At 51.0% G+C, this 18,002-nt stretch overlaps 1 protein-coding gene across 18 annotated transcripts in view; it reads left to right on the plus strand.

Moving 5' to 3' along the window:
* The window catches only part of MSI2 (musashi RNA binding protein 2), a 428,220-nt gene that overhangs the window by 385,620 nt on the left and 24,598 nt on the right, over nucleotides 1–18,002 (plus strand). For 10 of the 18 annotated variants that reach the window (XR_010153023.1, XM_063799024.1, XM_063799023.1 and 7 more), the window contains one exon: nucleotides 9,998–10,060. Coding sequence is in view for 15 of the 18 variants with exons in the window: in XM_063799024.1 (XP_063655094.1) it covers nucleotides 9,998–10,060 (63 nt within the window). In the remaining 3 variants the exon portion in view is untranslated. Of the gene's footprint in view, nucleotides 1–8,550; nucleotides 8,575–9,997; nucleotides 10,061–13,576; nucleotides 13,627–18,002 lie in introns of all 18 variants that reach the window. The other 8 variants (XM_063799022.1, XM_016932615.4, XM_016932617.4 and 5 more) reach the window with 3 other exon arrangements.

Here is an 18,002-nt window from a genome sequence, read left to right on the forward strand (position 1 = left end):
GCCTGAGGCTGGAACTCTCCAGGGCCTCTGAAGTCAAGGATCTGTCCCCTGCCTCCACCTCAATGGGTAGTAACTAGAAAGAATTACCTGTGTCTTGGTCATGTGTCCAGGGACCAGCTCAGTATTTTTTTTTAACTGAATTGAATCAAAGTGGTGAGACCTTTTCGGGGTAGGTCAAGATCATAGCTATGGCAATACCTCCATTTTCTTTCTCTCTTGCCACTTGATCTTGGAGAAAAGGATTCATTGGAATGGCCACTCCTACACTCCCATCTCTGAGGACTGAGTCTTCTGAGTGCTCTCTCTGCCTTCAAGTGGCATTTGGTGTAGCCACGCCCAGGTCCTTGAGCTCAGCTAGAAGACCCTAGAGCAGACACAGCCAATGCCTGGTTCCAAGCTAGAGGGGTCCAAAGCACAGGTCCCCCACCTTCTTCCTGGAAGAGTGAGCCACGGCCTCCTTTAGCCCAGGCCCAGCTTACCATTAGCCAGTTGTCTCTCCTTGGGCAGTTGATCTGTGTGCAGCCTGTCCTGGGACCCCAGTCCCATAAATAGAGCCCCTTTGCTGTCCACAACTAGCAACTCTAAGCTCCATGAGGGCAGAGACTGTATGTTGTTCACTGCTATGATTCCAGTGCTTAGAACCGAGCTTGGCCTGTAGCAAGCACTCAGTATTTACTGGGAGGGCACAGGGCTGAGAATGGGTCTTGAGTTATCAGTTCTGCTGCAGCTCACTGCAGAAGTTCTGGGTGACTGCATGCAGGTACTGAATGCTAGGCCCCAGCCCTCTTTGGGGAGGGATTCAGTGATTCAGCAGTAGAATGGGCCCAGGGAGAAGGCTACTGGGCCAAAGTCCCCAAATAGAGCTTTCTGCTTCCTGCCCCCTGAGAGAGTCGCAGGACACAAACTACCTACTGCAGTGTTCTGAGCTCCAGCTGCAAGTTGGAATTCCCAGGAGAGCTTTGGCAGTTTCTGTTGCCCTGGTTGCACCTCAGACAGATTATATCAGAATCTCAGGAGGTAGGGCCCAGGTTGTATTTTTCAAGCTCCACAGGGGATTTCTGGGTGCAGCCCAGGTTGAAAAGGTACCCTACTGGAAGAGGGGATGCAGGAGGAATTTCCGTGGAATTCAGCTGTGGGCCTGGAGCACCCCCTACGAGTGGGATGAAAATGCCCCCTCTCAGAGAGACTGGAGGAGGGCGTGAGCTCTCCCTCCGCAGCCCAAGACACCACGTTCTGTTGTGGAGACAGGTTGAGGTTGAGACCAAAGCCTATTCTCAAGCCGCAGAATCTGTTTGCCAAAAACAAGATCCAGTGTTGCGAAGGGCCCCACTGTGGGCAGGCAGGGAGAGGTCTCTCCCTACTCCTGGTCCTCTCTGCTGGGTCAGTGGGGTGGGACCGGTGCTCCGCTGTGTTTCCTGAGTGCTTCCCAGTTGCAGGGAACCTGTGGACAGACACACACCTTCCGCTCCTGGCTGGGCCCCCTGGTTCCGCACTTGCCTCTTCTGAGGATTTCTCTGTTGCTTCCCAGGGGTGCTGCCTAACTTCTATTTTATGCTTCCACAAAGCCATTCATCCAGTCAGAGGTGTCCTGACAGAAACACTTTCTGAAACCTCAACAAAGGTTTGACATTGCGATGCACCTTCCTTTTAGTCCTATCAGTCTGAAGAGTTACATACATATCTTTTTTTAAATTAAGCTAAACAGCAGTTGTATTAAAAATTATCTGGGGCACTTTTGTGCCATCCCTGTGTTTTAGGAACTAACACCCTTAGGGCTCTTGACTGCAGGACCTCTCTCCTTTAGGCAACAGGACCAACCTGAGCCGCCAACCTCTCACCCTTCCCAGCAGACAGGCCTGGCCTTCACATTTGGCCCCTCTCCGGAGGGACAGATGACAGGTTCCACGTGCCTGTCATTTTCCCAGCTGCAGCTGAGGGCGAGGCATTGCCCCCCGAGGCCATACACTCACTCCCCAGCACCCCCTTCCCCAACCAGCAGCCGCAACCTTCTCTGTCTGGGGGTCCCCATGGGAGTGATGTGTTGGTACCCTTGGGAATGTCAGGCTTTCTCCCAAAAAATATGTGTTTAAAACAGATTCCTATTTTAAATGCCAAGGACGCCAGGGTAAGTTTTTTTTTTTTTTTCAAATGGAAATACATCTTCCTTCAAATCAAAATGTGACAATCTGATCATGTAAGTGTGTCCCTTTGGTTATCAATTGTTCCTCCTCTTTGCACCCCCTGTTCTGATGTGAGTCCCTTGGTCCTCCCACTCCAAACATGTGCCATCCACCTTTTTTCCACTCTCTCCCCTTTGCAGCCTCCAGCCACTGTCTTTCTCTGCACAGAAGTCAGGGCTGTGGATTTCCTTGAAAAGAACCAGCCCTGTCGCATCAGGCTGGTCTGCCCGGGAGGTGGGAGCATCCTGGGCCAGCCAGGATGACAGATGGCGGTGTTTCCAAACTCTCGTAGGACATGTTTCCTACATTCTGGGTGACAGTTTCTTCTTTTGCTTGCTTATTTTTTAGTGTTTGGATTTGGTGAAGCAACATTGGGTTTAGCCAAGAATGTTTGAACCATCTATAGAAATTGCTGCTGGGGAGATGCAAGCATGCTGGGGAAGGGGGTGGAGAGTGCTTTAAGTAAGCACAACATAGGAAAAATTGTTTCATAATGGACCATTCGGGGCCGGTGATGCATATTACAAAAGAGTCTTTTATAAAGATTCCCCTTAATCACACCTATTCAAGCCAGAAGGAGCCTCAGAATTCTCTCATCTCCTCCTTTGAGAGAGGCACAGAGGGGCCGCTGACTCATCCAAGGTCACCGAAATAAGTGGCAACTGGGCCAGAACCATACCCCAGGCAGTCCACTCCCAGACCAGTGTCTTCTCAGACCAAGAAGGGGAGAGGAGGCAAAGAAAAGGGTTCATGACGTAATACTCCCCAGCCCATGGGACAGAGGGCAATACCCTTTCAGTGGTAACTAAAAACAAAGACCCCAAAGCTTCCTCTAAATCAAGCGTTCTCTGCCTACACTGTGCATCAGAATCCTCCGGAAGGCCTTTAAAAGACACAGAGACCCGGGTCCCACCCGATTCTGTGGGCAGGGTTGGGGACAGGGTTAAGGCTCCTCCAGGCTGGACTGAGACCACTGCACCAAGTGGAGACATCGCATTGGCTCTCACAGGGTCAGGCCACAAGAGTTAGCCCCCTGTATTCTCAGGAGCCCCTTTGCTTCTGCAAAGTGGAGGGGCTGGCAGACTGAAGATGTGTGCCACAAATTTACTTTTTACAGCCTTGGGCTGTACACTGGGGTCATCTGGGAAGTGTTTTTGTTTTTTGTTTTTTGTTTTTTTTGAGACAGAATCTGGCTCTGTCACCCAGGCTGGAGTCCAGTGGTGCAATGTTGGCTCACTGCAACCTCTGCCTCCTGGGTTCAAGTGATAGTCATGCCTCAGTCTCCCGAGCAGCTGGGATTAAAGGTGCCCACCACCACGCCTGGCTAGCTTTTTTTTTTTATTTTTAGTAGAGACAGGGTTTCACCAGGTTGGCCAGGCTGGTCTTGAACTCCTGACCTCAGGTAGTCCTCCCGCCTCAGTCTCCCAAAGGCATGAGACACTACACCTGGCCCTGGGAAGCTTTTAAAGGTCCCAGTGCCAAGGCTGCTCTGCAGACCAAGTAATCAGAATCGCAGGGGTGGGACCCAAAAATCAGCATTTGTTAAAGCTTCCCAGGTGGGTCCAGTGAGCAACCAGGGTTGAGAATCAGCACCCATACAGAGCAGGGCACTCCCATTTGCCATAGCTGTGTCCCATCTGCTGGTTGAATCATGCCCCTGGACCCCTCCAGGGGCGTTGAATGTGCCCCCACTGGGGTGGAGGATCGTGGGACTAGGGAGGCTACTTCTTGTAGGCAGTGCTGCCTTTCAGCTGCAGTTTACCCAGAGCAGTGACTCCCAGCCCATACCCTCATCCACTGCATCAGAGCATCCTGACCATCATCAACTGATGCTCATTGACAGTCTTCTGTGGGGAAGACTCTGGGCTAGGTCCTAAGTGGGACATGTGACTGAGTCCCTGCCCTAGAAGAGTTTGTCACCCAGCAAGAGAAATAAGATATGCACACAAAAATAACTGTGCTTAGGTAAGGAAGAAGCTGGTAAGTGCCAGAAAAGCAATAAAAAGTAAGTGTGGTATCATATCATCCTCAAAGTCCCCAAAACCCAAAAGCACCATTGACTTCTAATTTGCACTAGATCATCACAACTCCAAAAAGTCCAGCAAAGTGTCTCATCCACTGTCAGCAGGTTGGTGACATCTTTCACTTAGATGAGTCACTAACCCCAGAGCCGTGTTAGCACCAACCTCAGAGGACTTGGGTTTATCATCCTCCTCCCCGCAGACAAGCTCAAGCAGGGTCTGAGATGAAGGGACGTTAGAGGTCATCTTGCCCAACCTCCATGCAACAGAGAAAAGTTACATAGGGCCCAAAGAAGTGAAGTGTCGTGTCCAATTGCACAGCAAAGCAGGGACAGCCAGGGCTGAAGGCTGGGCTTTGAGGCCAAGGGGGTGATTCTTCTGTTATCCCACTCGAAGGGCAGAGGAACTCCATTCTAGCAAGAATGGGTCTTCGAGTCTGACTCCCATTAAACAAGACGTTTCCTACAAGCCGTGGCCCCTGTTCATGCCTGGAATTCCACCATTAGTGCTTCTTTCTTTTTTAGCCAGACATCCTCGTTTTGAATATAAGGTTCTCAAACAGGAGGAGCATAACACATTCCTAGTACCTAAGTTCCAGGTGGTCAACCTATAGCTCTCAGGCCCTCTGAGATTTGATCAGCAAAATGATTTTCTCTTTTCTGCTGGATTTACTAACATATGATAGGTATTAAGCCACTAGGGTCATGCCTGACCCCTTGGCCCACTTGTCATTGTTAGAGCTAAACAGAATGTGTATTCTAATTTTGAGCTATGTTAACTCCACTAAAATGATGCTATGAAGTTGGGGTATTATGAAGGATACCAGACCACTGTAATCAATAAGAAATTCAGGCCAGGCACGGTGGCTCACACCTGTAATCCCAGCATTTTGAGAGGCCAAGGTGGGCAGATCACCTGAGGTCAGGAGTTCAAGACCAGCCTGGCCAACATGGTGAAACCTCGACTCTACTAAAAATACAAAAAAAAAAAAAAAAAAAAATAGCCAGGAGTGGTGGCACACACCTGTCATCCCAGCTACTCGGGAGGCTGTGACATGAGAATTGCTTGAACCCTGGAGGCGGAGGTTGCGGCAAGCCACGATTGCACCACTGCACTCCAGCCTGAACATCAGAGTGAGACTCTGTCTCAAAAAAAAAAAAGTAAAGGAAAAAGAAAGAAATTCAGGCCCCCTGTGTGCTTACTACCAGCTGACCATGGCTCCTACCTTGGAGACAGTGGAACACCCCTGCCTGGTGAAGAGTCCTGTCTTGAAGACAGGGCTGATGCCTGGACAGAGACCTGGTAGGCCTCATCACAATGGCAGCTGTCACCAACTTTTTCTTTCTTTTTTTTTTTCTTCGAGACAGAGTCTCGCTCTGTCGCCTAGGCTGGAGTGCAGTGATGCGATCTTGGCTCACTGCAACCTCTGCCTCCCAGGTTCAAGCAATTCTCGTGCCTCCGCCTCCCAAGTAGCTGGAACAGACATGCGCCACCACACCCAGCTAATTTTTGTATTTTTAGTAGAGACAGGGTTTCACTATGTTGGCCAGGCTGGTCTTGAACTCCCGACCTCAGGTGATCCTCCCGCCTCAGCCTCCCAGAGTGCTAGGATTACAGGCATGAGCCACTGCACCTGGCCAAAGAGTGTTTGTTTGTTTGTTTGTTTGAGACAGAGTCTTGCTCTCTCACCCAGGCTGGAGTGCAGTGGTGCAGTCTCAGCTCACTGCAACCTCCACCTCCCAGGTTCAAGTGATTCTCCTGCCTCAGCCTCCCAAGAAGCTGGGATTACAAGCATGCACCACCATGCCTGGCTATGCACCACCATGCCTGGCTAATTTGTGTGTGTGTGTGTGTGTGTGTGTGTGTGTGTGTGTGTGTGTGTGTAGTGACAGGGTTTTCCCATGTTGGCCGGGCTGGTCTTGAACTCCTGACCTCAAGTTATCCGCCCACCTTGGCCTCCCAAAGTGTTGGGGTTACAGGCATGAGCCACCGCGCCTGGCCTAGCTCTCACTAATTAAGCTAACTCACTGCCAGGCATTCATCTAAGCACTTTGCATATATTAATCCTGCACTAAAATGGTCATCTCCTTTACAGTTGGGGACATCAAGGCAAAGAGAGCATAAGCACCTTGCCCAAAGTCACACAGCTAGTAAGTGGCTGAGCCAGGCATCGAACCCAGACAGGCTCCAGGTCTGCGTGCTCTGCTGTTTGCTGTGCTGCCCTGCCTCAGGAGGGGGAGTCTGGTGGCCCCTTCACACATTGGCCGGGGAAGCTATGTTGAGGAGGGACCCCCCCACCACATTTCCAGCAGTGGAGGGGTGATCATTTCCCACTCTGGGCAGTGGGGTGCTGGGCATCTGTGGGCACCCATGGACCAAGGAGCTCTGCCGCAGCTTTGCTTGGCCCGAGGCCCTATGAAGAAGCCTTGAGCCCTGCCAGACCACCTGCCTGGTTCCCTGCAGTCTTCCCCCAAGCACTCTCTGCTAAGGCAGTCCCCTCCTTGATAACCCAGCCCCTGCTTTCCCAAGGAAGTAGCCTGCCCCAGATGACCCCTGCCTCCTCAGGGCCTGGGGAAAAATGCTGAAGACAGTGCCACGAGGCCACTCTGCCAGGCGTCTCTCCCCTGCATTTCCCAGCCCTCCCAGGTCCAGCCCCAGAGAGTTGTTTCCACCAGGGGCCTCCTGGTCCTCAGGCCCCTCCTGTGTCCTGCGAAGGGCCTGTCCTGGAGACAGCCTGTGCCCTCCGTCACCACAGCCTTAGGCTCAGGCCACCAGGATGTTTCTTTGGCCTCTGGCAGCCCCAGCTGGGGTGCCCCTAGTCCACCCAACACATGCACAACACACATGTACTCAACACACACATCTACATATACCCAACACATGTACACAATACATACACTCAATATACAACACACACACCCAATACATACATACACTCAACACACACATCCACATACACCCAACACAGGTACACAATACATACACTCAACAACCACAACACACACAACACATACATACACTCAACACACATCCACATACACCCAACACATATACACAACACATAACACACACGTACTCAACACACACATCCATACACCCAACACATGTACACAACACATTCAACACACACACATACACACATCCAATACATACACTCAACACACACATCCACATACACCCAACACACATACACCCAACAAACACACATTACACACATACACCTGACACACATACACTTAACACGTACCCAACACACATACACTTAACACATACACACCCAACACACACACCCCTTGTATCTGTGCTTGCCCATCTCCCGCAAGCCCAGCCACCAAGAAGAGGCCTGGCCCTGGGAACTCAGTATCAGGGGCCTGTCTGCCAGGTCATATGGAAAATGTATTTGGCGGGTGAGGGGTGACTGGTGAGGCTGGATGGCCTAATGGAACAGGAGGGGGATGGCGAGGAGCAGCAGAAGGGGGCCAGGAGGACGGCTGTGCAGGATGCTGGTGCAAGCTCCATCCCTTCCCCACCAGGAGGCTCCCAAGGGGCTAGGCCAGGTTTTGGCAAGGCCCTGGTGTTTCAGATGTAGGGCACAGAGGCAGTGGGGCGGCGACTATGGAGCTGCTGCCTGTGCTGTGTGAGGGACAGATCGGGCAGCCCTGCTCCTTCGGCCCCTCTTCTCACACCCTCCCTCTCCAGGGTGGAGATGGAATTCCAGCCCTCAGCAGTGTCTGATGCTCCACCTCCAGCAGGAGCCTTTATTTGAGATTAAGGATAATGGATTTCCTTTCTTGGATAAGTTTTTTTTTTCTTCCTCTTTCAGACTTTTTGTCCAAAATTCACTCAATTCCAGAAAATGGACCTTTTGTTAACAAGTCTTTATTGACTACACTCACCTCCCCGACTTCGTTCCTCTTTCCCCCTCCCCCAAGTCTTTCCGTGCTTCCAAGGAAACCTGCTGTTTTCAGCGCATGGTAAGGAGTGCAAAGGAATGACTCACCTGCACTCTCTCCCTCCAGCATCCCCTGGGCCTTGCTCTTAACAGCAGCAGAAGCCTGGGTGTCCTGGGGGTTGGGACAGAGAGAAATAACTTGACTTCTTCCTTATGTTTCTTCAGCAATTTCTGCCAAGACCCTCATCTTCAGAAATCTAGATGCCGCCTGGAAGAAATGGGGAGAGGACTTGGTTGGGGGTCCCTTCCTTGGTCTCCCTCTCGGTTCATTGCTGCCTTCTGGGGAAGGGAGGGCCTCCAGTCACCATGCATGGTCTCCATGGGAGCTTGGAGACCTGCAGCCAGGGACAACCATACATTTATTTCACCTGGATCTTTCTTTTTCCCCCTTCAACAGCCCTATTACCATATTTAAATGCAAGTATGTCTCTTTTCATTGACATTTTAAGTAGCTTAGCCTGACCTTTTTAGAGTAGCATGTTCCCCTTTGAACTTCTTTCCCTTCCGTAGTACCGTGTAGCTAGGACAATAGTCTTAGTGTTTAGTGGGCTTCTAGTTCGCTCTGTTTGGGGGAGCTTTGTCTCTGCTTTCTTCCCTCCTCTGCTCCCTGCCCTTGACGGTGCATGTCTTCCTCTCATCCTGTAGAAATTCCTTGTTTAAAAGGCTCAGTAGCTAAAGTTGAGCAGCCCTGTTGGGGGCTGTTTATTGAGTTTGCGGCTGGCTTCTGGCACATCATTTAAAACCACAGTGATTGGAAATGGGTCTTGGGGTCAGGCCTCCAAGCATCTGCCTGGATGGCAGAGGATGTTTGTCTTTATATGTATGGGAGTGTATCTGTGTATGTCCCAGCACGAGGCTGTGCGTGCACGTGCTGGTGGCTGAGAGAAGCCCAGGGTAGGGAACTTGGCATACTTCATCTGGATTCTGCAGCTACAAGAGGTTACCTTGGCCTCCTGACTATTATTCCCGTTGCTGGGACATCCTTGCTGCCCGGTGCATTTTTAGATAGCATAAGCCTTGATCAAGAAGAAATCCAGGGACCCCTAGGAGACCCTCCAGTGCCAGCTTCATCTAGACCGTGGGGCTCAGACCGAAGAACCACATCTAAATTCCCACAATTGCCTCAGGAGGTTGAAACACTGAGAGATCAAATAAAGCCACAGGGCTCACCCCACATAGACCCCTGCAGCCCCGCACTCCCTTCCCTATCTGGCTCCATGTGTATGCAATCACCTGGGACCCCCCAATGCTTCACCCTCGGGCCTGGGGCTGTGATGCTGCTGACTTGATGTTTTGACAAAAGTCTGGAGTCAAAAAGGCCATGCTAACCTGCAGAGCCTTTGGAGAACAGCTGGAATTAAGCCAGCTCCCGGCCAAGGTGCCTGCTCTGTCAAGAGGCCGTCCCAAGTGCCTCCTGCCTGTGGCACGGGGCTGACCACTCCGCCATGATCTCTGCCAGGAGCAGTGGGCCAGCCCAGCCATGCTCAGTTCTACTCAAGACAACCCCAGGGGAGCCACTGTGTCGATGCAGGGCCAACAGGGAGCTCAACCCTGCTTCTCAAGAAAAAAATTCCTCCTACAATTCTTGAATTATTGTTGTGGGCCTTCTAGAACCAGCTTCTGGGGTGACAAATGGGTGAGAATCAAACGCACCTAAAGATGTTGTGCCTTCCGGAAGCCTGACAGCCACTACTCTGTGTCCCTCTCAAAAGCTGCCCTGTGAAAATCCCTTCCCACTCCTGTCTTTGTGTGGAGGGCGGGGGTTGTGTGGCCCGTGACCTAGGTCTGTGCCTGGCCCTTTCAAGGATTCCTCCATGACTCAGGCTCCTCTCTCTCCTGACCAGGCTTCCCAGCAGCGGCTTATGGACCAGTGGCAGCAGCGGCGGTGGCGGCAGCAAGAGGATCAGGTAGGAAGGTGTATGGGACAGGCGACTCCCAGGCATGCCCCCAGTGTGCAGGGGGAGGTCAAGGCCCTGTCGGATCTGTGTGGCTGCATCTGTCCAACACCACTCTCACCACAGCCCCGGGGAGGGGGTGGACAGGGAGGCGTGGGCAAGGCCTGGCCACCCAGGGCACTTGTAGTGGGGTCAGTCACAGTCATGGGACTGCAAACCAAAGGCAGATTATTATTCTCTCCTTGAAAAAAAAAAAAAAAACCTGAGTTTCTTTTTGACTTTGACCATCCCGTCACCTGACAGCTAGCTTCGGGTACCTGTGGTCATTTCCCTCCTTGGCTTTTGCTAATTCAACAGTCTCCCTTCCTGGGGTCCCTGAGCCAGCCAGAGAAGTGCTAGGCTGTCCCCTGGGCCCCTGCTGCACTGGTAGGTGGGCTTGCTGGTCTGGCTAAACCCCCAGAGCCCCTGAAAGCAGCCGTGGGACTAGCCCTGGGCCTCAGTGAATGAAGCTGCTGTTTCTGGAGCCGCTGTGCCTCCCAGACTCTTCTTAGCCAGACTCCTCAGCTCCAGCTGCCAAGGGAATTGGGCTTTCTGTCCCATGAGGTTGCTCCAGTCCTTCTGTCTCCAAAGCCAACCTTTTGGAGGTCTGGAACCCCTCAAGTGACATGGGAACACTTTCCCAGCATTACCATGGGGTCAGGCCAGAGCTGGGATATGTCCAGGGTGCCCGGGGTCCCTTTTGTCCCTCTCCCCAGAATGCTTTCTGCCTTCCCAGGCAAGCAGGGCTTCTGCTGTGCCCTGGGCTCCCTCCCCATCCCTGCTCCCTGAACTGAGTGGTCATGGTTTGCAGCTCTGTCCCCCCACGCCCCACGGACAGGGCTCTGGAGCACCCAGGGAAGCGCCTAGTTTGATGTCACAGGGCTCTGAGGAGGGTGGGGCTGGGCAGGGTGGGGGGCTGGTGAGGGTACCAGGAAATAGAGCATTAAAAGCCCAGAGGGCAAATGCCAAGAACCCACACCCTGGGTGATGAGAAGTTGGCACAGTGAGGCCCATTAGAAAACTTCAGTAAAAATCCGTTCCATGCAAACTGGCACTGCCTCGAGCTACAAAGGATCCACTCCCCCGAATCATCCCATTGGGGTTTTGTTTGGAGGGGGCTAGGGAGTTCTCAGGGGTTGCCGAGGGTCAGTTTGCCAGAGAGCTGGCAAGTGGGCAGACTGGCAGGCAGGTCCAGAGAGTGGGGCCCCCTTCCTGAGCTTCTGCTCACCACAGCCAGTGTCCAAAGGCCCCACCTGCCCTCTGGCCAGTGTCCCTCAGTCCCCCCGGGCCCCGGGGGCGGGGTACACAGCTGCCTCGTGTCTCCCGGTGCCATTTGGTTTTTTAACTTGAGTGCTTTTTGGTATCATTATAAACAAGCCTTGGCCCTACCTGTGCCTGGGGTTGGGGAAAAGATAAAAGAAAACTCTTGAGATTTTTGAGTGTTGTTGGTTGTTGTTTTCTCCGTTCAGTTTCTTTCTTTTTATAACTTGGATTATGAAACTAAACTTTAACCCAAAATTAACCCTGCCTCTCTCCCCACCCCACCCCGTTCTCCTTGACTTCATGGCAAGTTTAAAGGGCAGCATGGGGTTCTTTATGAGTCTGAGAGCCGTCTCCCACGGCCTGTGCCCCCTTCTGCCACCCTACCCTCTCATGGACCCCAGAGCCAGGCGGGAGTCCCACCCATCCCTCTAACTCCTAACCCCCAAGGTCATCTCCAGTCACACATTTTTTTTTTTTTTTCGGGATCAATGGTGTTTGATTTGTAGCCATTTCCATCGGGAGCAAAGTCTCTCCCAGCCCATTCTAGGTCAGCCATGCTCATCGCTGCACTGTTAGTGAACTGTATTCAGGAGTGTGCTCCCAGACCACCTGCCCACACCAGCCTGGGTTAGCGCAAGGAGTAAATCCTCAACTCCAAGGTGCCCGCCCCGCCCCACAGGGTGCAGGGTCAGCCTAGAAGCTACAGGGCAACCCTGCAGTGCTGCCGGGCAGGGTGTGTCAGGGGCTTGGGATGTGCCCCAGGGCAATGACTAGACTGTATCCACCATAGTGAGAGCACTGCCTAGGCAGGAAGACACTTGCCTGTGTGTAGCCAGGCTACCCTAGTTCCTCAGCCCCACTTTGGACCTGGAACAGGGTTACAGGTTTGGGAAAGGAAGCGCTCTGCCTTTCTTTCTTTTAACGCATTCTGCCAGTAAGGGGACTGTCACCTCACTCCCTCTAGAAAATGATCGGGAAGCCAAGCCTGATGGGATGGCCAATTATTTACCTGTGGGTGGCCTCTCCGTGGCAAAAGCTCTTTGCTCTGAATTTCAAAGACCACAAAGACTCACTTGGGTGTGTGCATCAGTCTAGGCCACAGAGGGCTCACTGGGTGTTGATGGCCTAGTTTCACCTTCTCCAGCTCCTGAAGCCCTTACTCACCCCAGCTCCTCCCCAGGATGCTCCTGCAGCCTCAACTACTGCAGGTCAGCATGAACTCAACTGCATTCCCTTATAGGGAGACACAGGGAGACATTCAGGGAGAGTCTGTTGAGTACCTACCTTGAACCTGGTACCATGCTAAACCTGGCAGGCAACTCCAAACAGTAGAAAACGTGGCCTCTGCTCCCCAGGGGCTCTCAGGCTTCATTTAGGGATCAGACATCATCCTATGGACGGCCCTTTTTTTGTCTTTGATTTTTGTCTAGCTCCAACGTTTGGGTTTTTTTTTTTTTTTTTTTCCCTTCCATTATGACTTACAGGGGGAGCTTCCTGAAGTGAGAAGCACTTGCTGAGGGCCGTGGGGTGGGAGGCAGCTTCATTTTTGCTCAGGGTGGCAACTTGGATCCATCAGGGCTATGGTGTCAGGGTAGGAGGTCCGGGGGGGCCTTGAGGTCTGTGCCCACCTCAGCCAACTCCTCTGGGCCAGCCTGCCCACCTGTTCCTAATTCCCCTAGGACCTGAGGTGAGCAGGGCTCAGGGGACCCCACCAGGTGAGGTCCCTGCTGACTCCTAGATAACTTCACTATCAGTGGTCACTTTTCTTTTCCCTTCACCTGGTAGTTTGAAATGTCATCTTTTCTTGTGCTCAGTCGAGAGTTTGTTTGTTTATTTTGATCGTATTCATTCAGTTCCAGTGGCCCCATCATGTCCCACCCAAACCTAAATTCAGTTTGACAGAAGCCTCCCCCGACAGGTGAGGGAAGTGGTTTGGATATTCAGGGTATTTTAGTTTGGGGTGACATTATGGGTGGGTCCGTGTATCAATCTTAGAGCTTCTGAGCCCCTGGTACCTCCCCGTCCCACCTCTCTCCACCCACCCGGCCCCAGCCAGGACCCCTTACTGTACTTTATACTTGCCAGCTTTATTCCAATCTAGTAACATGAGCTCCTGATGGTGGTGGTGAGTGTGAGCAGTCATATTTCTGTTGTCTTTTCTCTTGCTTGGTTGGGGCTGCGGTGAGAGTGTCTCTGAGGCATACTTTCCCGCCTCTCTTACGCTAGGATCTGCACACCTCCTCTCAAACACTCTTCTGAGCACGCTCAGCGGGAAGGTTTGTCCACACCTATTAATCCTCTCTCAGTGTCCAGCTTCCTGTTAGTACCAGCTGGTTTGCATGTTTTTGCTTGTTCAGATGAAACAGTTCAAGAAACAAACTCATATCCAACTCTCAAGAAATGTCTTTTTTTGTACACTTTCGTTTTTGATTTTTTTTATTAGTTACAACTCCAAAACACCTGTTGTCCAGTAAAACATTTCACACCTCCCCTGCCTGTTCTTAGATTGTATGTATCTGTGGGACTGAACTAAATGCATGCACTGTAGTAGATGTACTGGTAGCCGTAGCTGTAGTTGTAGTACATGCATTGTTGAGTTGATATTACAGGGTCTTTGACGGCTCGGCACAGCACGGCCGTCTGAAGGATAGTGCGGGGACCAGGAAGACAAGGGGCTCCATATTTTCAATGTTTCCAAGGGGCTTGGATCCATGTTCTCACCATCAGCCACCACCACCTCCCCTCACACTCCCCGTTCCCCCAGTCCAGAACTGGGTCTCCACCCTCAGCTCTAGCCTTCCTCACTGAGGTCTCTGTTGATATCATCCAATTATAGTGCAAAAATGGAGCCAGGATTGGAAGGAGTCTTAAAGGTCTTCCTTGTTCTTGTCTTTCTCATACTATTCTTGAACAGAGCAGATCTTTTTTTATTTCTTAAGGCCTACCAGCAAGACTCCTTCAAGCCCCTCTACTCCTTGAGTCCTTTGGCAGGTCACAGCCAGCCCTTCAGGGATACAGATCTATGTGGCAGTCCTGTCTATATGGATTACTTCTTGGGGTGGAGGGGAAATGAGACATGGTAAGGAAGGGATTGAGATCTTGAGATCCTTGGTCTGCAGACAGGGAATGCACTTGGCCCTAGTGAATCACTGCCATTTGTTCTTAGGGTTGGTGAAGGTTAAGTAGGGTGAGAGTGGTGACATTCTTAGCATGGAGGTGAGTGGCACAGTTTCATGGAGACAGAAAGGGAGGTCAGCTTGGAACATCCAAGAGGAACCACCCCTAGTTTCCTCCAGTTCCCCAGGAAGGCTCCCTAGAGGGGAAAGGAGCAGTCCTGCAGCCTGTGCCCTTAGAACAGGAGCACGTGCAGCCAGTCATCTTTGGACACGCCATCTTCCCTACATTTGTGGTGACAAGCCATAAGGGAGTGCCAGAGGTCTCTCAGAGCTTCTGGAGGTGTCCCTACTCTTTACATGTTGATGCTGAGTGAGTAGTGCCTGCCTCCTGGAACCTGCTCTTTAAGTCAGGATGTGGTGGCTCTGCCCAGTGCTGCAAGAACATTGATGGAACACAGGTGGGATCTGAACCTTCAGGGTGCAAGTTATCTACTGTGGGAGACAGAAGCCCAGGAAAACGTCGGAGTCCATAAAGTCCCCTGAGAGAATGCGTAGAGATAGAGCAAAATGGTAGCGCTGTGGAAAGAATCTACCATGCTGTGGAAATTGGTGGCAGAATCGGAATGAACAAGGATTGAATGTGAGTAAGGCCAGTCTGCCACCAAACAGGATGAGGGCGCCAAGGCCCAGGAAGATAAATCTGGAAGGAGCTGTTCTTCTAGCTTGGCCTGCATGGGGGTGCGGGTGGGGGAGGTACACAGGGAGATGGCTGGAACTGTCAGGCTTCAGGGCTGCTGAAGCTGCAAATTGGTCCGAGGCTGGGGAGTAAGAGAAGAGGGTAGGGACAGAAGGCAGAGAGAGCAGAAAATCCCCTCCCACTGGCCTAAATCCCAGGTCTGGTTCTGCTAGGAAAATGGCTTTGCTGCCCTGTGGCTGGAAATTCTAAGAGCTCCAGTTCCAGTTGGTAAAATGAGCAAAAAGTAAAATGCAAGTCAGGGGATGGAATAAATAGTTTAACTTGAACCAGAAAAGAAAATGCTTTAGGGAGGAGAATAGATCTCAAGAAGTAGATATGCCCATCCCAATCCCCCTTCAAGATGTTTTCTGTGTCCCCACTGCTAGCCTCTGCCTTATATATGTTAGGGGCTGGGGGACATGAAAGATAGTGTCCCACATACACTCTTCCACTTGCTGGAGGGATCCTGGAGCTATTTGGGTCAGTTGTACCATAAGCTTTAGGGTTCCCAGGTATTGCTTTCAACATGTATTTATTAAGGATTTGTTTTGTACCAAGCACCAAGGAATATAAAGGCAGATGGCATTTCTAGCCTTCAGTGGCCTGAGACTCTGGTCCTGTCCTCTGAAAGTCCGTGTTTCCCACAATGCACTGTTTCTGGCCTCAGAATGACCACTGTCAGCTTCATTTAAAAAAGGAAAATGGATCAATGTGTGCCTTCATTTCTGAAGATGGCTTTCCTGTGCTCCATGAGCAAGATCTGATGGGGGGGCGGAGCGGGGGATGCAGTGCCTCCATCTCTGCTTCCTCACCCAGCCTCCTGTGCTAGCAGCAAGCATCCTCTGGGGGCTGTGGACCCAAGATGGTCCATTTGTGGGTAAGGTCATGGGGACACCCTTGTGCTAAGACAAAGCCACATCTGTGGCCATAGAATACAGCCAGTAGTGGCCCAGGGGGAGAACAAATCTCTGACCCACTAGGGCCAGCCACCACAACCAGACTTACCAAAGGATCTTACCTGAACACACATCTCTCAGTCTACTGCCATGTGTTCTGGGGATGGATACGTCGTTTCCCAGTTTGTCATTAAAATGTTCATTTCTGGGAGAGCCAGGACTTTCACCATAAAGAGTCCAGCATTGGATTTCAGTAACCCCAGTGAATTTATAATAATGCTCACAGCTGCCCGCTGCTGACCTCAGCTTCATTCATTTTCCAAGGGCTTTCAGACCAAACCTGTTGAGGATAAAATACATCAGCTCTAATCAATAATTTTGTAATAGAAATACTGTGCACTTGATAAATCAACTCTAGTGCAATTAGTGACTAGCCTTGAAGCCCAGACCTAAGTATAAGTTAATCCTAAAGTGAATGGAGTGGGGGAATGTTAATGGTCTTTCAAATCCGTGGAATTATTTTCAGTGGTTGACACATCTCTGCCTGCCCCCTGAGCTGGTTGGTCGTTGCTCTTGTGTCGGCTCAGGAGCTCAGGCCCAGCTGTCTGGAGCAGGGGTGGAAAGTGTGGTGGTGTCCTTCATAGCTCCATAAGGGCGTGTAGAGCACAACAGAGAGGGGTCTAGAGACCCGCTCCTTGCACCCTGGGCTGGGTGGGGGCACTGCAGGGTCTAGGAAGCCCCTAAAGCTGATCAACCTGCAGGTTGGTGAGAACCATCCAAGGAGCATGTGCCCGGGTGTATCATTCATGGTTGCTTGTGTTTTGCAGAGGTTTTTTTTTATTTGGTCGGTTGGTTGGTTGGTTTGTTGTTGTTGTTGTTTTGAGACAGACTCTCACATGTTGCCCAGGCTGGAATGAAGTGCAGTCTTGAACTCCTGGGCTCAAGTGAACCTCTTTCCTCAGCCTCCCAAGTAGTTGGAAATGTAGGTTCATACTACCGTGCCCGGCTTTGGTTTTTTTGTGTGTTTTTTGTTTTTTCTTTTTTTGTTTTTGTTTGTTTGTTTTTGGTAGAGACAGGGTCTCACTATATTGCTCAAGCTGGTCTCAAACTCCTGGCCTGAAATGATCCTCCCACCTTGACCTCCCAAAACACTGGAATTACAGGTGTGAGCCACTGTGCCTGGCCTCTGCAGAGTTTTGACTTTCAGATATACACCGTGATGTATATTACCACAGCCACCCTGGGAGACAGTCAGGAAGGCAGAAGTTTGTGGCCTGGTTTACAAGCATGTTTTTGTTTTGTTTTTGTGAGAAAGCTGGGCTACAGAATGGCTATGTGACTTATTTAAAATCACACACCTGGTTACCTGGAGAGCAAGGCTTTGGTCAAAGGTGAAGAACCCTGGACTTGAACCCAGGTCTTTGGCCTCCTTAAGTAGCCCTCTGGAGAAGCCGTGTTTTTTATGAGGGACACACCTGCCCCCCAGGACACCGGGCACAAGCAGGAATAAAGACCATGTAGGAAAAATAAAATAAAATAAAATAAAATAAAATAAAATAAAAGCCCATGTAGGGACAGCCCAAGTAGCCTCAGCTTCTAGCTCTATATAGGCCAAGCGCTCAGTCTCTGGCCTAAAACCTCATAGTCTGATCTTTCAGATGCAGATTTCAGAACTGGACCTACGGGACATCTGCCATGGAGTTGAATGTGGCAGATATTTATTAAGTATATAACAATAGTAATTATTGTTATATGTGGTAGGTACTGTCCTAAGCCTGATTCAAGGGTGCTTTTGACTGTATCAGAAACCTCCCAACTCTGATTAAACACTATAGGTTAATGTTACAGGGAATTAAATGTCATGGGGGATTTATTGGCTGACATCCTGGAAGCTCCATAGAAGA

This window comes from Pan troglodytes, chromosome 19 (genome assembly GCF_028858775.2).
Source record: "Pan troglodytes isolate AG18354 chromosome 19, NHGRI_mPanTro3-v2.0_pri, whole genome shotgun sequence".
Classification (NCBI taxonomy): domain Eukaryota; kingdom Metazoa; phylum Chordata; class Mammalia; order Primates; family Hominidae; genus Pan; species Pan troglodytes.